This window comes from Salmo salar, chromosome ssa23, assembly GCF_905237065.1.
Source record: "Salmo salar chromosome ssa23, Ssal_v3.1, whole genome shotgun sequence".
In the NCBI taxonomy this organism is placed as follows: domain Eukaryota; kingdom Metazoa; phylum Chordata; class Actinopteri; order Salmoniformes; family Salmonidae; genus Salmo; species Salmo salar.
Window position 1 is genome coordinate 36389023 of NC_059464.1, and position 25180 is coordinate 36414202.

The 25180-nt window shown below is 43.9% G+C and overlaps 1 protein-coding gene across 1 annotated transcript in view; it reads left to right on the forward strand.

Annotated features, from left to right (window-relative positions):
- The window catches only part of LOC106584534 (Golgi apparatus protein 1), a 46438-nt gene that overhangs the window by 4780 nt on the left and 16478 nt on the right, over positions 1–25180 (forward strand). The window contains exons 2-8 of the mRNA XM_014169938.2: positions 17922–17951; positions 18160–18246; positions 22408–22623; positions 23700–23903; positions 24099–24170; positions 24416–24602; positions 24807–25021. Of these exons, the coding sequence (XP_014025413.2) occupies positions 17922–17951; positions 18160–18246; positions 22408–22623; positions 23700–23903; positions 24099–24170; positions 24416–24602; positions 24807–25021 (1011 nt within the window). The remainder of the gene's footprint in view (positions 1–17921; positions 17952–18159; positions 18247–22407; positions 22624–23699; positions 23904–24098; positions 24171–24415; positions 24603–24806; positions 25022–25180) is intronic.

The following is a 25180-nucleotide window of genomic DNA, read 5'->3' on the forward strand; positions in this document are numbered from 1 at the left end:
GTGAGAAAATGTCAGAGGGAGGAAAAATATACATTTTGAGATTTTTGCCTGATGTACCCACACAACACTGACTTAGTCCAAAAGTGACTGAAATTTAGTAGACTGGTTTACAATGGCACAGAGAAGCTGTGACTGCATTGGTTAAAAGCAAACATTTGATTTCTGAGATTAAGGTCTGTGCCCAAGAACGCCAAGGTGACCTGTCTAAATGACTATCGCCCCATATGTAGCCATGAAATGCTTTGAAAGCCTGGTCATGGCTCACATAAACAAAGTCATCCCAGAAACCCTGCACCCACTCCAATTCGTATACCGCCCAAACGGATCCACAGATGATGTAATCTCTATTGCACTCCACACTGGCCTTTGACTGGACAAAAGGAGCAGCTATGTGAGAATGCTGTTCATTGACCCAACAAACTCATCACTAAGCTAAGGTCCCTGGGACTAAACGCCTGCCTCTGCAACTGGATCTTGGACTTCCTGACAGGCCGCCCCCACGTGGTGAGGGTAAGCAACAACACATCCGCCACGCTGACCCTCAACACGTGGGGCCCTGGAGGGGTGCGTGCTTAGTCCCCTTCTGTACTCCCGGTTCACCCACGACTGTGTGGATGTGCATGACTCCAACACCATCAAGTTTGCAGAGCATCTTGACTGGCTGCATCACTGCTTGGTATGGCAACTGCTCGGCATCCGACCGCAATGCGCTACAGAGGGTACTGTAGTGTGTACGACCATGTACATCACTGGGGTTGAACTCCCTGCCATTCATCCCATCTACATCAGGCTGTGTCGGAGGAAGGCCCTAAAAATTATACCGAAAAGCATTCTAACACAGTTAAATAGTTAACACACATGGACACAGCAGTCTAAGGCACTGCATCTCAGTGCAAGATGGTCACTACACAGCCTGGATTCAAACCGTCCGGCCGTGATTTGGAGTCCCGTAGGGGGGCGTACAATTGGCCCAGCGTTGTCCAGGGTATGCTGTCATTTGTAAATAAGAATTTGTTCTTAACTGACTTGGGTAGTTAAGTAAAGTTTACACACACACACCCAACACACTGACCAAATAGTTATTTTGTTGGCATTTATGCATGTCCCCATTACCAGTAAAACATAACATAAACCTATTTCTTTCACTTACTTGCTGTGCTGTTTAGTTGTTCATTTGTTCAGTCGTTTCATTCTCAACCAGGATTTCTATGGAACACCGTTTGGGTCTTTGAGTGTCAAAATGTTTTCCTATTTGACACGTCAAATAAGCTTGTTGACCAATCAGGACCTGAATATGACTGCACGTCACATTTAACGCTTTCATACATTTTTTACTTAGTTATTACACATTGATTACAATATCACTCATATTTCATGTCACAACGATTCATTGATACGTATGCTATGATGCTGATTAAGTTGTCTCGCGCACCTACAATGCTGGTCATAAAAAAAAGCTGGCTAGCTCATGGATGCAAACAATGTTCTTCCCCAAAAACATAGCAAAAAGACATCTGTTTCAGTAGATGACACCTAGCTATATAGTTAGGTGTCATCTAAAATAACCCTAATTTATAAGACAGTTCTTATTTTGATTAATGGTGGTCAGACCCATCTGTGAAGCTAGCCACAATAGTGGACTTTGCAGTTAGCCTAAAAAATACAATTTTGACATTCTACTTTGTGTTCATTTGCATCACTGTCAATGCCATACTTTTATTTCGAAGGCTTGCCGCAAATTCCACTATTGTGCTTAATCCTTATTGTGGCTTGCTTCACAACACATAACCCGGTCCGGTCGAGCCTCACTAGCCAGATGGCTGCTTATGACGTTAGGTTTGAGCAACAGGGTTTAATAACTGGCTAGCTATTTATTTGCACAAACTTAATTTCAATAGGCAATCTAGCTAATACTTACTCACAAGGATTCCTAAATCATTGCTGAGAATAATGGAAACGACTGCAGTTTCTACTGGTAATTGTTTTCAGGCTGGTTGTATTGGTGCTATCAACAACTGACACCCACCGAAGCATCGTTACCCATCGCGCCACAAAAGCCGCGGCCCTTGCAACGCAAGGGGAAACCCTACTTCAAGTCTCAGAGCGAGTGACGTCACTGATTGAAACGCTATTAGCGCGCACCACCGCTAACTAACTAGCCATTTCACATCGGTTACACATGTCGTGGAGCTAATAGCAGTGACACTATTACTGTGTAACTCCGGTAGGGCAACATCTGAAAAATAGCCCACTTGGTAGTGTTAACCGGTGCTCGACCAGTCGGTGAAAGCCATCACCACCCACAGCAGAGAACGGTTGATTGTCAAGGGCAATGAATTCCATTATCTTGGCTTTAATGGATTTTGCCTTTGAGTTGTCTCGCAGGAATTTTGTTTTGTTGACTGCTCGATCCACACAGCAGACATTGTGGGCTACTTTAGGAATGCTGTGTTGCACGTATAGCGCAACATTTTACGTGCCGTTGTTACGTTATGTACCTACGTTTATATAGGTATGCACGTCAGCTTTGACATCGGTTTTGCACATCGGCGTTAAACTAGACATCGGCCGATACCAATGTTGACATTTATTTCATAAAAAATTAAAACATGTTTTATGTATATTGTGCATCCCTAGTTAAAATAGCTACCCAGACTATCTGCATTGACCATTTTTGACTAACTCCTTTTGGCTCTCTGCACACACTGGACTCTACCCACATACACACACATACAGTACGAGTCAATCAATCAAATGTATTTATAAAGCCCTTCTTACATCAGCTGATGTCACAAAGTGCTGTACAGAAACCCAGCCTAAAACCCCAAACACCAAGCAATGCAGGTGTAGAAGCACGGTGGCACTCCCTAGAAAGGCCAGAACCTAGGAAGAAACCTAGAGAGCAAACTGGCTTTGAGGGGTGGCCAGTCCTCTTCTGGCTGTGCTGGGTGGAGATTATAACAGAACATGGCCAGATGTTCAAATGTTCATAGATGACCAGCAGGGTCATAATAATAATCATAATAATAATCACAGTGGTTGTAGAGGGTGCAACAGGTCAGCACCTCAGGAGTAAATGTCAGTTGGATTTCCATAGCCGATCATTCAGAGTATCTCTACCGCTCCTGCTGTCTCTTGAGAGTTGAAAACAGCAGGTCTGGGACAGGTAGCACATCTGGTGAACAGGTCAGGGTTCCAGAGTCGCAAGCAGAACAGAATCTGGAGCAGCAGCACGACCAGGTGGACTGGGGACAGCAAGGAGTCATCAGGCCAGGTAGCCCTGAGGCATGGTCCTAGGGCTCAGGTCCTCTGAGAAAGAGAGAGCATACTTAAATTAACAAAGGACACTGGATAAGACAGGAGAAATACTCCAAATATAACAGACTGACCCTATCCCCCGACACAAACTATTGCAGCATTAATACTACCAGTCAAACATTTGGACACACCTACTCATTCAAGGGTCTTTATTTATTTTTAATATTTTCTACATTGAAGAATAGTAGTGAAGATATCAAAACTATGAAATAACTCATGGAATCATGTACTAACCCCCAAAAAATGTTAAATCAAAATATATTTGAGATTCTTCAAAGTGGCCACCCTTTGCCTCTGACAACTTTGCACACTCTTGGCATTCTCTCAACCAGCTTTGTGAGGTAGTCACCTGGAATGCATTGCAATTAACAGGTGTGCCTTGGTAAAAGTACATTTGTGGAGTTTCTTTCCTTAATGTGTTTGAGCCAATCAGTTGTGTTGGGACAAGGTAGGGGTGGTAAACAGAAGATAGCCCTATTTGGTAAAAGACCAAGTTCATATTATGGCAAGAACAGCTCAAATTAGCGAAGAGAAACGACAGTCCATTACTTTAAGACATGGTCAGTCAATACAGAAAATGTCAAGAACTTTGAAAGTTTCCTGAAGTGCAGTTACAAAAACCAAAAAGCGCTATGATGAAACTGCCTCTCACAAAGACCGCCACAGGAATGGAAGACCCAGAGTTACCTCTGCTGCAGAGAATAAGTTCATTGGCGTTACCAGCCTCGGAAATCAGCAATTAACTGCACCTCAGACTGCAGCCCAAATAAAAAGTAACAGACATCTCAACATCAACTGTTCAGAGTAGACTGTGTGAATCAGGTCTTCATGGTCAAATTGCTGCAAAGAAACCACTTCTAAAGGACCCCAATAAGAAGGGACTTGCTTGGGCCAAGAAACACAAGCAATGTACATTACCACCAGTCTAAACTGTCCTTTTGGTCTGAGTCCAAATTTGAGGTGTTTGGTTCCAACAGCTGTCTTTGTGAGACAGAGTATGTGAAAGGATGATCTCCGCATGTGTGGTTCCCACCGTGAAGCATGGAAGAGGAAGTGTGATTATGGGGGGGTGCTTTGCTGGTGACACTGTCAGTGATTTATTTAGAGTTCAAGGCACACTTAACCAGCATGGCTACTACAGCATTCTTGCACGATCTGGTTTGGGTTTAGGCCCACTATCATTTTGTTTTTCAACAGGACAATGACCCAACACACCTCCAGGCTATGTAAGGGCTATTTGACCAAGAAGGAGAATGATGGAGTGCTGCATCAGATGACCTGGCCTCCACAATCACCTGACCTCAACCCAATTGAGATGGTTTGGGATGAGTTAGACTGCAGAGTGAAGGAAAAGCAGTCAACAAGTGCTCAGCATATGTGGGAACTCCTTCAAGACTGTTGGAAAAGCATTCCTGGTGAAGCTGGTTGAGAGAATGCCAAGCTGTCAAGGAAAAGGGTGTCTACTTTGAAGAATCTCAAATATAAAATATGTTTTTTTTGGGGGTTACTACATGATTCCATATGTGTTATTTAATGGTTTTGATGTCTTGTCTATTTTACAATGTAGAAAATAGTCAAAAATAAAGTAACTTGAATGAGTAGGTGTCAACTTTTCACTGGTACTGTACTTACATTGACACTCCAACACATTCACACTTACACACATTCGCCCACACACACACACTTCCACACCACTCACATACGTTGCTGCCACTGTCTTATCGATCTTATCCTGTTGCCTAGCCAGTTTACCCATTTCTAATATGTACATAATTCCCATTAATTGAGGAAGATAACGGAAATACCCCTGCAACTCGACTCTGTCCTGGTACCATGTGTATATAGCCAAGCTAGCATTGCTCATTGTGTATTCCTTGTTACTATAATTTTTTTAATATATTTTTTTTAATACAATGTTGGACAAGGCCCTTAAGTTAGCATTTCACTGTTGGTATACCTGCTCTTTCCATGACATAGGTTTCACCTTGATTCACCTGGTCAGTCTATGATCCCAGTCTATGATCCCAGTCTATGGTCCCGTGTGGCTCAGTTGGTAGAGAATGGTGTTTGCAACGCCAGGGTTTTGGGTTTGATTTCCACGGGGGACCAGTACGGGAATTAAAAAAAAAAAAAAATGTATGAAATGTATGCATTCACTACTGTAAGTCGCTCTGGATAAGAGCGTCTGCTAAATGACTAAAATGTAAATGTAAATGGTATACACCTGTTAACAAAGCATGTGACAAAACATTTTGATTTGAAATTTCATTAGCCTAGGTGTCAGTATGGCCTACATATATGTTATCTTGGCTGCTCCATTTATCCTACCCCAACAGTGTGGGTTAGGTGTAGCCTACTATTTACTTAGACAGTTTAGGCACATTGTGTCAGTGTTTTTATCGGTACTCTAGACTCTGCTCTGCTAGTGAGGGTGTGAATCACTCCTTATGAATGGGTGAGACTAACAAAATGCTGCAGCAAATGAAGATGGCAGATGGTCCGCAGTGCTAATGTGTGATTAGCATGATAGCGGTACTCAAGCTCTCCTCGCACACATTACTAGACAAGTTGATCTCTGCCAGGGGTAGATAGATGAGAGAGAGGATTCTACGTGGGGTGAATTGGTTGTCACTTTACCAGATTTACAGAGGGAGATGAAATGCAGTTTGTGAAAACTTGTAGTCTGTGTATTAGGGTTGCACATTTTGGGGAATATTCAGAGGTGGACATATTCTGTGGGAATTAACGGGAATATATGCAAATTAATATTAATACCATTTAAATGTAGTTTTTTGCATCGGACATATTTACCATATCATATGGAGACAGAAACATGTACCTGACCATAAGTAGACGTAATTGCAAATGATTAAATCCTACCAATAAAAATATTTGTATTGATAAGTGTACTTTAATTAGTGAGTTGATTCTTCACATGGGATGATTTCACTGAACAACAAAAGAAAGGGAATATTGAATGATCCATCGCATATCCCAAAACCTTTTCAACATCTGTAAAATGATAACCAAAGCTTTAGTTTCTAGACTGTCTTCCTCTCAGGCTTCCATGTCTTCTCCCTGGACCTCAATGTCCACCTCTTGAACATCAGACTCTGAGGCCTCATCTTCACTGTCACTTTCCAACCTTGTTGAGGATGGCTCGTTGTTAGGCTCAAAAAGCCTCGAATATGCCCGGATGGCCACCAATTGTTCAACCCTTGTATCGGTAAGCCTGTTCCGTGCTTTGGTGCGTGTGTGTTCCCAAACAAGGGCCAGTTGCGCTCTGAGGCGGCTGATGTTGGTGGGATTTGGAGGATGATGGCAGCAACAGGGGAAAGAACCTCAGATCCACAAAGTCCCTTCCACCAGGTGGCTGATGAGATATGTTGGTATGACTGCCATATTGCATCTCCATTCCAAAGCCCTTGCTTGGAAGTGTACTTCGCCAGACTGCCAAGAACCCTGCCCTCATCCAGGCCAAGGTGGTGAGACATGGTAGTGATTACACCATAAGCCTTGTTGATCTCTGCACCAGACAGGATGCTCTTGCCAGCATACATGGGGTCCAACATGTACGCTGCGGCGTGTATGGGCTTCAGGCAGAGGTCTTCACGCTTTTTGATGCATTTCAGAACTGTAGTTTCCTCTGCTTGGAGCAACAGTGAAGTGAGCAGGGCAGTACGGATTTCTTCTTACATCTGCAAGCAGAGTCTGAACATCAGACAGGATGGCATTGTCTCCCTCAATCTGTACAATGGCTACTGCTATAGGTTTCAGGCTGCTTACCACTCTCTCCCAAAATACATCATCGAGGAGGATCCTCTTGACGGGGCTGTCCATATCGGCATGCTGTGATTATGGCCATTTCTTGGAGACACTCCTTTCCCTCCAGGAGACTGTCAAACATGATGACAACACCACCCCAACAGATAGAACTCTATCCAAGATGGCGTCGCAGTCAGACGTCTTGTCGTGTGTATGTATCTTTTTTCTTCGCATATCTTTTAAAATTATTTTTCTAAACCTGAACTTCAGAATACTCTCCTGCAACCCGCCTCACCCAATGTGGTGTGGATCTGCTTTTTTCTAAAGTATTTTTCTTTACTTTTGAACCCCAACAGAAGCTAGCTAGTAGTCAGCTAACCACTGCTAGCGGTCATCAGCTAACCTTTAGCTCGGAAAACTCTCGCCAGTTTGCATGACGCGATTCAAACCAGAGCATACTGGACTTATTTTCTCTCCATATCCCCGGATTCCTATCGCAAGCTCTGTATCTTTTCACCTGGATCATCGTAGCTAGCTAGCTGCAATCCGAATGGCTACTCCTGGCTAACGTCTCTGTCCCGAAGCAAGCACCAATTAGCCTGGAGCTAGCCCATGCTAGGCCCATCTCCCGGCTAGCTGAAGAGGTCCATCAGCCACTCCTGGGCTACAGTACCTATTTTGCCAATTGGCCTGGACCTATTTTACTGCCAGTTCGGAGCCCCACCGATCCTTAATGACTGGACTACCGACGTAATCTGCCCGAGGGGGTTCTTCAACTGGCTACAACGTCACGACGTCCCCTGAATGCCCATCTGCTAGCCACGGCCCGCTAGCTGTCTAGAGCATATTGGACTGTTAGCTGAAGAGATCCATTGGCCAATTTCTTGGGCCACTATACCTATTTTGCCAATTGGACTGGACCCCCTTTACTACACAGAACACTACTAATCCATCACGACTGGTCTGCCGACGTAACCGCACGAGGAGGCTCCGCACAAGGCTATAAGACTTCTTCCGTCGCGACGTCCCTCTAAGGCCCTTCTGCTAGCTTGCTAGCCCCATCTCGCTAGCTGTGTCTCTAGCCAGCCTAACTACTCACTGGACCCCTATGATCACTCGGCTACGCATGCCTCTCCCTAATGTCAATATGCCTTTGTCCATTGCTGTTTTGGTTAGTGATTGTCTTATTTCACTGTAGAGCCTCTAGCCCTGCTCAGTATGCCTTAGCTAACCCTTTAGTTCCACCTCCCACACATGCATTTACATTTTAGTCATTTAGCAGACGCTCTTATCCAGAGCGACTTACAGTAGTGAATGCATACATTTCATAAAACTTTTTTTTCTTTTTTTTTCCCCGTACTGGTCCCCCGTGGGAATCGAACCCACAACCCTGGCGTTGCAAACACCATGCTCTACCAACTGAGCCACACGGGACCACATGCGGTGACATCATCTGGTTTAAATTATATTTCTAGAGACAATATCTCTCATCGTCACTCAATGCCTAGGTTTACCTCCACTGTATTCACATCCTACCATACCTTTGTCTGTACATTATGCCTTGAATCTATTCTATCGCGCCCATAAACCTGCTCCTTTTACTCTCTGTTCCAAACGTACTAGACGACCAGTTCTTATAGCCTTTAGCCGTACCCTTATCCTACTCCTCCTCTGTTCTTCTGGTGATGTAGAGGTTAATCCAGGCCCTGCAGTGCCTAGCTCCACTCCTACTCCCCAGGTGCTCTCATTTGTTGACTTCTGTAACTGTAAAAGCCTTGGTTTCATGCATGTTAACATTAGAAGCCTCCTCCCTAAGTTTGTTTTATTCACTGATTGAGCACATTCTGCGAACCGGATGTCCTAGCCGTGTCTGAATCCTAGCTTAGGAAGACCACCAAAAACCCTGAAATTTTCATCCCTAACTATAACATTTTCCGACAAGATAGAACTGCCAAAGGGGGTGGAGTTGCAATCTACTGCAGGGATAGCCTGCAGGGTTCTGTCTTACTATCCAGGTCTGTACCCAAACAATTCGAACTTCTTCTTTTAAAAATCCACCTCTCCAGAAACAAGTCTCACCGTTGCCGCTTGTTATAGACCACCCTCTGCCCCCAGCTGTGCCCTAGACACCATATGTGAATTGATCGCGCCCCCCCAATATCTTCAGAGCTCGTGCTGCTAGGTGACCTAAACTGGGACATGCTTAACACCCCAGCCATCCTACAAATCTAAGCTTGATGCCCTCAATCTCACACAAATTATCAATGAACCTACTAGGTCCAACCCCAAATCCATAAATGCAGGCACTCTCATAGATATCATTCTAACCAACTTGCCTCCAAATACACCTCTGCTGTCTTCAACCAAGATCTCAGCGATCACTGCCTCATTGCCTGCATCCGTAATGGATCTGCGGTCAAACGACCACCCCTCATCACTTTCAAACGCTCCCTAAAACACACTTCAGCGAGCAGGCCTTTCTAATCGACCTGGCCCGGGTATCCTGGAAGGATATTGACCTAATCCCGTCAATAGAGGATGCCTGGTTATTCTTTAAAAGTGCCTTCCTCACCATCTTAAATAAGCATGCCCCATTCAAAAAATGTAGAACCAGGAACAGATATAGCCCTTGGTTCACTCCAGACCTGACTGCCCTTGACCAGCACAAAAACATCCTGTGGTGTACTGCATTAGCATCAAATAGCCCCTGCGATATGCAACTTTTCAGGGAAGTTAGGAACCAATATACACAGGCAGTTAGGAAAGCAAAGGCTAGCTTTTTCAAACAGAAATGTGCATCCTGCAGCACAAACTCAAAAAAGTTCTGGGACACTAAAGTCCATGAAGAATAAGAGCACCTCCTCCCAGCTGCCCACTGCACTGAGGCTAGGAAACGATGTCACCACCGATAAATCCACTATAATAAATCCCTGCACCTCCCACAGCAACTCGCCCAAGCCTCCCCCATTTCTCCTTCACCCAAATCCAGATAGCTGATGTTCTGAAAGAGCTGCAAAATCTGGACCCTTACAAATCAGCCAGGCTAGACAATCTGGACCCTCTCTTTCTAAAATTATCTGCCGAAATTGTTGCAACCCCTATTACTAGCCTGGTCAACCTCTTTCATACCTGGTCAACCTCTTTCCAAAGATTGGAAAGCTGCCGCAGTCATCTCTAGACCCAAACTGCTACAGACCTATATCTATCCTACCCTGCCTTTCTAAGGTCTTCGAAAGCCAAGTTAACAAACAGATTACCGACCACTTTGAATCCCACCGTACCTTCTGCGCTATGCAATCTGGTTTCAGAGCTGGTCATGGGTGCACCTCAGCCACGCTCAAGGTCCTAAACGATATCATAACCGCCATCGATAAGAGACAATAATGTGCAGCCGTATTCATTGACCTGGCCAAGGCTTTCGACTCTGTCAATCACCACATTCTTATCGGCAGACTCAACAGCCTTGGTTTCTCAAATGACTGCCTCGCCTGGTTCACCAAGTACTTCTCTGATAGAGTTCAGTGTGACAAATCAGAGGGACCTCTGGCAGTCTCTAATGAGGTGTCACAGGGTTCAATTCTTGGGCCGACTCTCTTCTGTATACATCAATGATGTCCCTCTTGCTGCTGGTGATTCTCTGATCCACCTCTACGCAGGCGACACCATTCTGTATACTTCTGGCCCTTCTTTGGACACTGTATTAACTAACCTCCAGACGAGCTTCAATGCCATACAACTCTCCTTCCGTGGCCTCCAACAGCTCTTAAATGCAAGTAGAACTAAATGCATGCTCTTCAACCGATCGCTGCCCGCCCGTCCAGCATCACTACTCTGGACGGTTCTGACTTAGAATATGTGGACAACTACAAATACCTAGGTGTCTGGTTAGACTGTAAACTCTCCTTCCAGACTCACATTAAGCATCTCCAATCCAAAATTAAATCTAGAATCGGCTTCCTATTTCACTCATGCTGCCAAACATACCCTCATAAAACTGACCATCCTACCAATCCTCGATTACGGCGACGTCATTTACAAAATAGCCTCCAACACTCTACTCAACAAATTGGATGCAGTCTATCACAGTGCCAGTCTATCAAAGCCCCATATACTACCCACCATTGCGACCTGTACACTCTCGTTTGCTGGCCCTTGCTTCATACTTGTCGCCAAACCCACTGGCTCCAGGTCATCTACAAGTCTCTGCTAGGTAAAGCCCCGCCTTGTCTCAGCTCACTGGTCACCATAGCAGCACCCACCCGTAGCACGCACTCCAGCAGGTATATTTCACTGGTCACCCCCCAATGCCAATTCCTCCTTTGGCCGCTTCTCCTTCCAGTTTTCTGCTGCCAATGACTGGAACGAACTGCAAAAATCACTGAAGCTGGAGACTCATATCTCCCTCACTAGCTTTAAGCACCAGCTGTCAGAGCAGCTCACAGATCACTGCACCTGTACATAGTCCATCTGTAAATAGCCCATCCAACGACCTCATCCCCATACTGTATTTATTTATCTTGCTCCTTTGCACCCCAGTATCTCTACTTGCACATTCATCTTTTGCACATCTATCACTCCAGTGTTTAATCGCTGTATTGTAATTACCTCGCCACCATGGCCTATTTATTGCCTTACCTCCCTTATCTTACCTCATTTGCACACACTGTATATAGACTTTTTTTCCTACCCTATTATTGACTGTATGTTTGTTTATTCCATGTGTAACTCTGTTGTTGTAATGTGTCGAACTGCTTTGCTTTATTTTGGCCAGGTCACAGTTGTAAATGAGAACTTGTTCTCAACTAGCCTACCTGGTTAAATAAAGGTGAACAAAAAAAACAAACAGGTGTTGCTGGGCAGCTTCAATGTGGTGCTCTTATTCTTCTCACTTTGCTGCTATAACTTGATGACCCTTCACATACCTAACCGTTTCCTTGGGTTTCTTGTAGAATGTATCCATTGTTTTCAGTGCCATGTCCTTGAAGAGCAGATTCGATGCATGAGCAGCACAGCCAATGGGTGTGATGTGAGGGTAGGACTCCTCCACTTTAGACCAAGCAGCCTTCATGTTCGCAGCATTGTCTGTCACCAGTGCAAATATACCTTCTGTGGTCCAAGGTCATTGATTACTGCCTTCAGCCCATCTGCAATGAAGAGACCGCTGTGTCTGTTGTCCCTTGTGTCTGTGCTCTTGTAGAATACTGGTTGAGGGGTGGAGATGATGTAGTTAATTATTCCTTGCCCACGATCGTTCGGCCACCCATCAGAGATGATTGCAATACAGTCTGCTTTCTCTATGATTTGCTTGACCTTCACTTGAACTCTGTAGCCACCAAATGAGTAGATAAAGCATGTCTGGTTGGAGGGGTGTATGTTGGGTGAAGAACATTCAGAAATCTCTTCCAATACAAATTGCCTGTCAGCATCAGTGGTGAACCAGTTGCATACACAGCACGAGCTAGACATTCATCAGCATTTCTCTGACTACGTTCCTCCATTGAGTCAACTTGATTCCAGGAGGACCATGAGCTGTTGCTATCGATAAGGTGTCTGATTCATCATTTTCACCTCAAATAGAAGTAGAGGGACTTTTGTCAGAGGTAGCTTGTTGTGAGCACTGAGTGAACTTTAGACCAGATGATTCTGCATCTTTGTTGCGTTATTCACATATGATTTGTCACAGTATTTGCAAATGTACACAGCTTTTCCAACTACATTATTCTTCTGCAGTAAAGGTATTAAAATTAAATGTGTATGGAAACAAGTGAATTAAGTGAATTAACACTCAGTTAGCAGGCTTAAGCAAGCTAAAACCCACATGGTAGCAAAAACTAACTAGCAGAAATTGTTAGGAAGTTAGAAATTATTTAAACACACTTTGCTGTAGGCTACTATTTACTAGTTAACAAAAAATGTCATATAAAATATATTCACCCCACCCAGTATTGTGATCAAAACTTATCAGAAAGCATGTAGTCCTTAGCTCAATAGCATCTCATTAGTGTGCAAGATCTTGAGAATCAGCTGTACATGTGATGGAAGAATACACTGTGCATGCAGAGGGTTGCAATTCCATTGAATTGGGGATAGTTTAACCAAAATATGCCACAAGACCTAGAATTGCCTTGTGTATACCACAAAAAAAAGGTTCACTGTTAATAAGCGAACTTTTAAAAAAAAATGAATTTAAGCCACATTCCCGGGCTTAACTTCCCATGGCAAATTTCCAGAAATTTACCGGTAAGTTTCCAACCCTTTGGAACCCGTGTGTGTGTTCACTCACTCACTAGGGAGGGGCACGGTTATTCGAATATCCAAACGGACGTTAGCATTCTAATACTAAAAAGAGAAAGAAGAAAAACAGGCCTATTATATCAATGGAAAAGGCTTTATCAATATTAAATACACTGCTCAAAAAAATAAAGGGAACACTTAAACAACACAATGTAACTCCAAGTCAATCACACTTCTGGGAAATCAAACTGTCCACTTACGAAGCAACACTGATTGACAATGCATTTCACATGCTGTTGTGCAAATGGAATAGACAACAGGTGGAAATTATAGGCAATTAGCAAGACACCCCCAATAAAGGAGTGGTTCTGCAGGTGGTGACCACAGACCACTTCTCAGTTCCTATGCTTCCTGGCTGATGTTTTGGTCACTTTTGAATGCTGGCGGTGCTTTCACTCTAGTGGTAGCATGAGACGGAGTCTACAACCCACACAGGTAGTGCAGCTCATCCAGGATGGCACATCAATGCGAGCTGTGGCAAGAAGGTTTGCTGTGTCTGTCAACGTAGTGTCCAGAGCATGGAGGCGCTACCAGGAGACAGGCCAGTACATCAGGAGACGTGGGGGAGGCCGTAGGAGGGCAACAACCCAGCAGCAGGACCGCTACCTCCGCCTTTGTGCAAGGAGGAGCAGGAGGAGCACTGCCAGAGCCCTGCAAAATGACCTCCAGCAGGCCACAAATGTGCATGTGTCTGCTCAAACGGTCAGAAACAGACTCCATGAGGGTGGTATGAGGGCCCGACGTCCACAGGTGGGGGTTGTGCTTACAGCCCAACACCGTGCAGGACGTTTTGGCATTTGCCAGAGAACACCAAGATTGGCAAATTCGCCACTGGGGCCCTGTGCTCTTCACAGATGAAAGCAGGTTCACACTGAGCACGTGACAGACGTGACAGAGTCTGGAGACGCCGTGGAGAACGTTCTGCTGCCTGCAACATCCTCCAGCATGACCGGTTTGGCGGCGGGTCAGTCATGGTGTGGGGTGGCATTTCTTTGGGGGGCCGCACAGTCCTCCATGTGCTCGCCAGAGGTAGCCAGACTGCCATTAGGTACCGGGATGAGATCCTCAGAACCCTTGTGAGACCATATGCTGGTGCGGTTGGCCCTGGGTTCCTCCTAATGCAAGACAATGCTAGACCTCATGTAGCTGGAGTGTGTCAGCAGTTCCTGCAAGAGGAAGGCGTTGATGCTATGGACTGGCCCGCCCGTTCTCCAGACCTGAATCCAATTGAGCACATCTGGGACATCATGTCTCGCTCCATCCACCAACGCCACGTTGCACCACAGACTGTCCAGGAGTTGACGGATGCTTTAGTCCAGGTCTGGGAGGAGATCCCTCAGGAGACCATCCGCCGCCTCATCAGGAGCATGCCCAGGCGTTGTAGGGAGGTCATACAGGCACGTGGAGGCCACACACACTACTGAGCCTCATTTTGAAATGTTTTAAGGACATTACATCAAAGTTGGATCAGCCTGTAGTGTGGTTTTCCACTTTAATTTTGAGTGTGACTCCAAATCCAGACCTCCATGGGTTGATAAATTGGATTTCCATTGATTATTTTTGTGTGATTTTGCTGTCAGCACATTCAACTATGCAAAGAAAAATAGTATTTAATAAGATTATTTCATTCATTCAGATCTAGGATGTGTTGTTTTAGTGTTCCCTTTATTTTTTGGAGCAGTGTATATTTACAGTGCCTTGCGAAAGTATTCTGCCCCCTTGAACTTTTCAACCTTTTGCCACATTTCAGGCTTCAAACATAAAGATATAAAACTGTCATTTTTTGTGAAGAATCAACAACAAGTGGGACACAATTATGAAGTGGAACGAAATTTATTGGATATTTCAAACTTTTAACAAATAAAAAACTGAAAAATTGGCCGTGCAAAATTATTCAGCCCCCTTTAAGTTAATACTTTGTAGCGTCATCTTTTGCTGCGATTACAGCTGTAAGTCGCTTGGGGTATGTCTCTATCAGTTTTGCACATCGAGAGTGACATTTTTGTCCTTGCATTCGTCCTTGCAAAACAGCTCGAGCTCAGTGAGGTTGGATGGAGAGCGTTTGTGAACAGCAGTTTTCAGTTCTTTCCACAGATTCTCGATTGGATTCAGATCTGGACTTTGACTTGGCCATTCTAACACCTGGATATGTTTATTTGTGAACCATTCCATTGTAGATTTTGCTTTATGTTTTGGATCATTGTCTTGTTGGAAGACAAATCTCCGTCCCAGTCTCAGGTCTTTTGCAGACTCCATCAGGTTTTCTTCCAGAATGGTCCTGTATTTGGCTCCATCCATCTTCCCATCAATTTTAACCATCTTCCCTGCCCCTGCTGAAGAAAAGCAGGCCCAAACCATGATGCTGCCACCACCATGTTTGACAGTGGGGATGGTGTGTTCAGGGTGATGAGCTGTGTTGCTTTTACGCCAAACATAACGGTTTGCATTGTTGCCAAAAAGTTCGATTTTGGTTTCATCTGACCAGAGAACCTTCTTCCACGTTTGGTGTGTCTCCCAGGTGGCTAGTGGCAAACTTTAAACAACACTTTTTATGGATATCTTTAAGAAATGGCTTTCTTCTTGCCACTCTTCCATAAAGGCCAGATTTGTGCAGAATACGACTGATTGTTCTCCTATGGACAGAGTCTCCCACCTCAGCTGTAGATCTCGGCAGTTCATCCAGAGTGATCATGGGCCTCTTGGCTGCATCTCTGATCAGTCTTCTCCTTGTATGAGCTGAAGGTTTAGAGGGACGGCCGGGTCTTCGTAGATTTGCAGTGGTCTGATACTCCTTCCATTTCAATATTATCGCTTGCACAGTGCTCCTTGGGATGTTTAAAGCTTGGGAAATCTTTTTGTATCCAAATCCGGCTTTAAACTTCTCCACAACAGTATCTCGGACCTGCCTGGTGTGTTCCTTGAGCTTCATGAAGCTCTCTGCGCTTTACAACGGACCACTGAGACAGAGCAGGTGCATTTATACGGAGACTTGATTACACACAGGTGGATTCTATTTATCATCATTAGTCATTTAGGTCAACATTGGATCATTCAGAGATCCTCACTGAACTTCTGGAGAGAATTTGCTGCACTGAAAGTAAAGGGGCTGAATAATTTTGCACGGACAATTTTTCAGTTTTTTATTTGTTAAAAAAGTTTGAAATATCCAATAAATTTCGTTCCACTTCATAATTGTGTCCCACTTGTTGTTGATTCTTCACAAAAAATGACAGTTTTATATCTTTATGTTTGAAGCCTGAAATGTGGCAAAAGGTCAAAGTTCAAGGGGGCCGAATACTTTCGCAAGGCACTGTATGACATTGCTAAACAGAATAATATTTCATGACGTTCTTAATTCAATATTTTAATGTAGTTTTCAATTTTAATGTAGTTTTCATGACTTGCGCCCCGAAGACCTACCGTAGCGTACATGGGTTTCACGCGTTTGTTATTGTCGGCCAATCAAGGTGGCATTAGTAAGTGGCTCCATGTGTAGCAAGTGAAGTGGGAGATCTCTAATCAAAGCTAAATGGAATTAACGTTACGGAATTAAGTTAGCTAATTGAGGAGTCCGCTACAACGAGCAACCATCAGGTAGGCTGTGGAATCTGAATGGATTTGCTGTAGATCAGGACGGGAAGCACAGCAAAATACAGTAGCCTCAGTTAGCCTAGCTTGCTGGCTATCTTAGCTAGTTTCTTTCCATCGATTTGATGCATTAGACGGGCACTACCAGATATGATGATGATGATGATGATGATGATGATGATGATATATGGCGTCTACAAGTTTGTCTAACTAGCAATAGTCCGTACGCTCGCTCGTCAAACACACACTGACCTCTGCCCATCCCCCGAACTGCTGCAAGCAGAGTGGCACCTCTCTCCCAGATTGCACAACAAATCAGTTTCAATTGTTTAATCAAAGTATTTATTTTGACTGGGGAAGAAATGCATGATATTCAAATAGCATTTGAAATAATGTCACTAACACAAGATTTGGCTGCAATGTGGCCCTGCCCTCCTGTAGATTGTAGTAGGCCATTTTGTAGAGATGTTATTTTATCACTATAGCGCTGATTGGTGCTTAGTTGGACAGGACTGCATTGCTTACAGTCAGTCTCCTGCAGCTCAGCTCCCATAGGGAGGCCATACATCAGTCAGCCTGGCCTGAGAGGTGCTAAGGAGAGGCATGCAGACATTCCTCTCCTCCTCAATGGCCTTGTGATAATTTAGGAGGTGGGCTCAGTCAGGACAGTAGCTATATTAAGCACAGGCCCATTAACGGTATAAAGTCAAATGGGACTGATATTGACAGGTGACACTAGTATGTTTCTACAGCCCTACAAGTTGTTGAGTCATTACATTTTACTGGTGGCTAAGTGTTGTGTTAAGCTCTTCTCTGCTCCACGCTAAATGACAACCGAAGTGCTGCATCACTGTGTTTGTTTGTTTGGCCTTGTGCTCTTAATTGCTCACTGCCCAGCATTTTCCTGCTTCTCTTTACGGTTCGCATGATAGTTTGACCTTTTTTTTTCTCTCCAGGAAACCGAGATCGCTGCTGACTGCAACCATGTAAGTGTTTTGAACTCCCTCCCTCGCATCATTAAACCGTCCTTTCAGTTTGTGTAACTGAATGTGAATAACGATTTAATACAGCGTTGTTAGCCCCACTTGTGGTCTGACCTGCTATCACACCCCTGCTTGAATTTCCCACTCACAGTGGACCTGTACTGTTTTCTCTGAGCTATCAATAGACTTGTTTAATGTCTTCTTTCTCCAGCTCCTGTGGAACTACAAGCTGAACCTGACGACTGACCCCAAGTTTGAGTCTGTGGCTGTGGAGGTGTGCAAGACCACCATCACTGACGTAAGTTTGCTAGCTAGCTGGCAGAGCTTTATGGATCTGACTACAGGTAATAATCATTATTATTTGGGTGCTTATTTGTCCTGTTTCACATATGTACAAGTGTGTATTATACACATGCAGGAAATGGGCTTTTTGCATATCTCAACTCCCCCCGAGACACCCTCCGCGAGCGGCCAGGGTCAGCCATTATCAACGGCAACCCTAATTGCTCCAGGGCTAAGTGCCTTGCTCAAGGGCACATTGACAGATTGTTCACCTTGTCGACTCTGGGATTTGAACTAGAAGTCGACCGATTAATCGGAATGGCCGATTTAATTAGGGCCGATTTCAAGTTTTCATAACAATCGGTAGTCGGTATTTTTGGCCACAGATTTTTTATTTTATATATATATTTCACCTAACTAGGCAAGTCAGATTAAGAACACATTCTTATTTTCAATGACGGCCTAGGAACGGGGGTTAACTGCCTTGTTCAGGGGGGATTCGTTTTTGCAACCTTCCGGTTACTAGTCCAACGCTCTAACCACCTGCCTTACATTGCACTCCACGAGGAGCCTGCATGGCAGGCTGACTACCTATTACGCGAGGGCAGCAAAAAGCCAAGGTAAGTTGCTAGCTAGCATTAAACTTATCTTATAAAAAACGATCAATCTTAACATAATCACTAGTTAACTACACATGGTTGATGATATTACTAGTTTATCTAACGTGTCCTGCGTTGCATATAATCGATGCGGTGCCTGTTAATTTCTCATTGAATCACAGCCTACTTCGACAAACGGGCGCATTTGCGTAAAAAGCACTGTCGTTGCACCAATGTACCTAACCATAAATATCAATGCCTTTCTTTAAAACCAATACACAAATATATATTTTTAAACCTGCATATTTAGTTAATATTGCCTGCTAACATGAAATTGTGTCACTTATCTTGCGTTCATTGCACGCAGTCAGGGTATATGCAACAGTTTGGGCCGCCTGGCTCGTTGCGAACTAATTTGCCAGAATTTTACGTAATTATGACATAACATTGAAGGTTGTGCAATGTAACAGGAATATTTAGACTTAGGGATGCCACCCGTTAGATAAAATACAGAACGGTTCCGTATTTCACAGAAAGAAAAAAACTTTTGTTTTCGAGATGATAGTTTCCGGATTCGACCATATTAATGACCTAAGGCTCGTATTTCTGTGTGTTATTATGTTATAATTAAGTCTATGATTTGATTTGATAGAGCAGTCTGACAGAGGTGGTAGGCGCTCGTAAGCATTCATTCAAACAGCACTTTTGTGCTGTTTGTTTATGACTTCAAGCCGGGTGGGTATAATTTGTGGAACGTTCCAACAGGAATCTATTCCAAAAACGTCGTAAATAACAAGGTTGCCAAAAAACAACGCATACAAAGTTGTATAGCGGCAGAATAAGATACCGGGTAGGGAGTCGTCTATTTCATTGCGTTTTTCACTCATCACGTTTATTCCGAAAAATGTCTGTCCTCATTCTGGTTGCCTATGGACAAACATTAAGAATAAGCTACGTGGTGAGTTGATGCCTATTCGGCAGCTAGTTAGCTAGGTTTGTATGCATTGCTACTTTGTATGCGTTGTTGGTTGGCAACCTTTTACTTTACGTTTTTTGGAACAGATTCCTGTTGGAACGTTCAACAAATTATAACCACCCCTTCAAGCCTATCAACTCCCAAGATTAGGCTGGTGTAACCGATGTGAAATGGCTAGCTAGTTAGCCGGGTGCGCGCTAATAGCGTTTCAAACGTCACTCGCTCTGAGACTTGGAGTGGTTGTTCCCCTTGCTCTGCATGGGTAATGCTGCTTCAAGGGTGGCTGTTGTCGATGTGTTCCTGGTTCGAGCCCAGGTAGGAGCGAGGAGAGGGACGGAAGCTATACTGTTACACTGGCAATACTAAAGTGCCTATAAGAACATCCAATAGTCAAAGGTATATGAAATACAAATCGTATAGAGAGAAATAGTCCTATAATTCCTATAATAACTACAACCTAAAACTTCTTACCTGGGAATATTGAAGACTCTTGTTAAAATGAACCTCCAGCTTTCATATGTTCCCATGTTCTGAGCAAGGCACTTAACCCGTTGAGGACAGACGTTCCGCCAGCGGAACCCCTAGCCAACAACCAATGGCATCGCACGGCGCGAAATACAAAACCAACTAAAATACCACAATTCAATTTTCTCAAACAATCAACGATTTTACACCATTTTAAAGATAAGACACTCGTTAATCTAACCACATTGTCCGGTTTCAAAAAGGCTTTACAGCGAAAGCAAAACATTAGATTATGTTAGGAGTGTACATAGACACAAATAATCACACAGACATTTTCCAAGCAAGCATATATGTCACATAAACCCAAACCACAGCTAAATGCAGCACTAACCTTTGATCTTCATCAGATGACACTCCTAGGACATTATGTTATACAATACATGCACGTTTTGTTCAATCAAGTTCATATTTATATCAAAAAACAGCTTTTTACACAGAACGAGCATACCCACCGCAAACTTCCGGTGAATTTACAAAATTACTCATGATAAACGTTGACAAAATGCATAACAATTATTTTAAGAATTATAGATACAGAACTCCTTTATGCAATCGCTATGTCCGATTTTAAGATGGCTTTTCGGCGAAAGCACATTTTGCAATATTCTGAGTACATAGCTCGGCCATCACGGCTAGCTATTTTGACATCCGCCAACTTCGGGGTCACCTAAACTCAGAATTACTATTAGAAAAATTGGATTACCTTTGCTGTTCTTCGTCAGAATGCACTCCCAGGACTTCTACTTCAACAACAAATGTTGTTTTTGTTCCAAATAATCCATAGTTGTATCCAAATACCGCCGTTTTGTTCGTGCGTTCAGGTCACTATCCGAAGGGTAACGCGCGAGCGCATTTCGTGACAAAAAATGTCAAAATATTCCATTACCGTACTTAAAAGCATGTCAAACGCTGTTTTTAAAATACATTTTTATGCTATTTTTCTCGTAAAATAGCGATAATATTCCAACCGGGCAACGTTGTATTCATTCAAAGAGAGAAAGAAAAAAATGGCGAGTTCTCGTGACCACGCATCTCCAGTCTCACTGTCCCCAGGCTGACCACTTACGAACTCTGCTCCTATACTTTGCCCAGAGACAGCAGACACCCCATTCCACTTTCTGGTGGCTGTAGAGAGCCAATGGAAGCCTTAGAAAGTGTCACGTTACAGCACAGATGCTGTAATTTCGATAGAGATGTAACAGAAGGACAACAAATTGTCAGACAGGCCACTTCCTACTTGGAATCTTCTCAGGTTTTGGCCTGCCATATGAGTTCTGTTATACTCAGACACCATTCAAACAGTTTTAGAAACTTTAGTGTTTTCTATCCAAAGTTACTAATTATATGCATATTCTAGTTTCTGGGCAGGAGTAGTAACCAGATTAAATCGGGTACGTTTTTTTATCCGGCCGTCAAAATACTGCCCCCTATCCCAAAGAAGTTAAACGTTAGCTTTCTTACATGGCACATATTGCACTTTTACTTTCTTCTCCAACACTTTGTTTTGCATTATTTAAACCAAATTGAACATGTTTCATTATTTATTGGAGGCTAAATTGATTTTATTGATGTATTATATTAAGTTAAAATAAGTGTTCATTCAGTGTTGTAATTGTCATTATTACAAATAAATACGTTTTAAAAAAATCGTCCGACGTATCGGCTTTTTTTGGTCCTCCAATAATCGGCACCAGCGTTGAAAAATCATAATCTGTCGACCTCTAATTTGAACTAGCGACCTTTCAGTTACTGGCCCAATGCTCTAACCATTAGGCTACCTGCCGCTACCATTAGGTCCTGTCCTCATGCTACTGTCACTGTCTCTGGCACCTAGCAACACCTAGTACCAACACACCGTTTGTAAGTAAGCCTAACACACCCATGCACTTAACTGGAAAAGCTTAAATTACAGAAAAAAAGTGGCCTGCCTATAGTAGTTTCTTCAATTTCTTTAATCATGGATTGGTTTTGGCGTAATCCCTACGTGCACAGGCCTTTGATGCCCATGCAAACAAAATTTGTAAGAAAGATATATTGTGACATACACTAACCATCATTTTCCTCTTCTTCCACTCAGATAAAAGAATGTGCGGCGGAGGAGAGAGGAAAGGGCTACCTGGTTTCCTGCCTGGTGGATCACCGCGGCAACATCACGGAGTACCAGTGTAACCAGTACATCACCAAGATGACCAGCATCGTGTTCAGCGACTACCGCCTCATCTGTGGCTTCATGGGCAATTGTCGCGAGGACATCAACAGCCTGCACTGTGGCAGCATATCCACCGGCGAGAAGGTGACTGCTCTCGTGGCCTTCTCTCACATGTCTGTTATTGCTCTGTGATATATCAGAGTACATGCTATTTAGCAGACGCTTTACATACATTTGGTTCCAGGAATCGAACCCACTATCCTGGCCATGCTTTAACAGCTGAGTTACAGAGGACCACATCTATAGGAATAGCTCTAACCTTGACTAACTGTCATACACACCTGTCTCTTCTTACTGTCTACTCTCAACTCATTTCACTGGCGACTCAGTAGCCTACACGTCTCTAAAGATGGAACACTTGCTCACGTTTTAAATCAGGAATTTGTCACAAGGGCTTTATATAGCATTAGATTTGTATGAATCGGTCTCTGTCTCTAGAGGTAACAAAAAAAATGGACAGGCGCAGGATATGCCCATTTTTTTGTTTGTGCTGGTTTCTAATTTGTTTGGTTTTCCTTTTTATTTGACACTTTGTGTTCCACCATGGCTTATGACTACATGAGGTTTCCTGCTTTGGGCATAATGTAGTCAGGCTTGAGTTACTGCCTCTGTGCTGCTCTGAGCTCCAGTGTGGTTTTCCTGGCTATGAGTCCTCCTGAGTTTGCGCTCACTACAGTCAGTAACTTAGCTACTTCAGTCATGATTTATGACATATTTAGCTTCCACGCTCCCAAAACTCCCAGTGTTAAACAATTTATATTTTCATCCTGGCATCCTCTGAATTATTCATTTCTACAGGATGATTAATGACCATGCCTTCAGGAATCAAAAGCCAGTTGTCAGGGCAACACAACGGCAATAACTCCTGACGCTGAATTAAATGTTGGTCCTTTTTTAAATATTTAACTTCTCTGTATTTACTAGTGTATTTCCTCCCCTCTCTGGCTGTTTTTGTGGTTGTGTGTTCTATTAAATTGCTAAAAGAAATCCTTTGAAATAAGATATTTGATAAAAACATCGGATCCAAAGCGCAACTCTGGGCGATAACACTTCTCCTGGCCTCACACAGAGAAGCATCAGTACACAAAGGCTTGTCAGTGCTGTAGCCAACTTGAACGTATCCATCTCACTGTCCCCATGCCACCCTGTCTGTCCCTCAGGACGTGCACTCCCAAGGTGAGGTGATAGCATGCCTGGAGAAGGGTCTGGTCAGGGAGGCAGAGGAGCAGCCCGGGGTCCATGCCATCAGGCCTGACTGTAAGAAGGCCATCATGCGTGTGGCCGAACTCTCCTCAGACGACTTCCACCTGGACAGATACCTCTACTTTTCCTGCCGGGAGGACCGTGAGCGCTTCTGTGAAAATGTGAGTACGTTCTTCCTGTTCCCTTCTCGTCTCTTTCATTTCATTAGAGGCTAAATATTGAGATTCGGGGTCAGATGCATTGACTTTTATCCGAGTTGAATCCAAGCTCCTTGCAAAGGTGTTTTTGTCACTAACTTTGGGAATGTGAAAATGAATTCATAATTGAATCACAATTCTATTGTCTTTGATTTCCAGACTCCAGCCGGAGAGGGCAGAGTCTACAAGTGTCTCTTCAACCACAAGTTTGAGGAGGCCATGTCTGAAAAGGTACGTGTTCTGCTCTTCAGCCTGGTTGGAACGGAGTCATCGCCACAATAATCATATCCATCTTCTGCTACTTGTCATTTGTCCATATGAATAATGCTGTTATTGCAAGGCATTTTCTCAGCATGGTTGTCTAAAATATAGAGAACACCCTTGAATGGGAATATCTCTTCGGGTAATTCCATTCTATTACTCAGTGAGTCAGGTGGAGATTGTGACCAGAGCTGTGTTTTGGTTGACCTCCACAGTGCAGAGAGGCCCTGACCACGCGTCAGAAGCTGATTACCCAGGACTACAAGGTGAGCTACTCCCTGGCCAAGGCCTGCAAGACAGACCTGAGGAAGTACCGCTGCAGTGTGGACACCAACATGCCCCGCGCCCGCGAGGCCCGCCTGTCCTATCTGCTGCTCTGTCTGGAGTCTGCCGTACACAGAGGTTAGGCTGGCTGTCTCTTCTTCCTAATCTATATCTGTGTCTCTCCCTGTCAACCTGTTTTGTCAATCTGTATTCGTCTTTCTCTCATACGGTGTCACACTGCTGTTACTTTGAGGGTTTTTCTCTCCACTCAATGAAATTAAATGGATTTCTAGTGCCCCACTTGCAGTTCCTATGTGACTTTTCCTGACCTGTGTGTTCCAGGTCGTACGGTGAGCGGTGAGTGTCAGGGAGAGATGTTGGACTACAGGAGGATGTTGATGGAGGACTTCTCTCTGAGCCCTGAGATTGTGCTGCACTGCCGTGGGGAGATCGAGGCCCACTGCTCCGGCCTACACCGCAAGGGACGCACCCTGCACTGCCTCATGAGGGTGGGCCGAGAAGACATGGGCACCATCGACAACCTCTGCCAGAAAGCTGTGAGTTCACAGGGTTCTCCCCAGGAGTGGTGCTGCTGTGTAAGGTGGGCGGGGGAGGTCTGGAAGGGGGCAATGTTCAGAGGTTTGTTTCATTTATTTTATTTTTGTAGTTAAAAAAAAAATGCCTGTGAAATCACCAGGAATTAATCTTAAAATTAG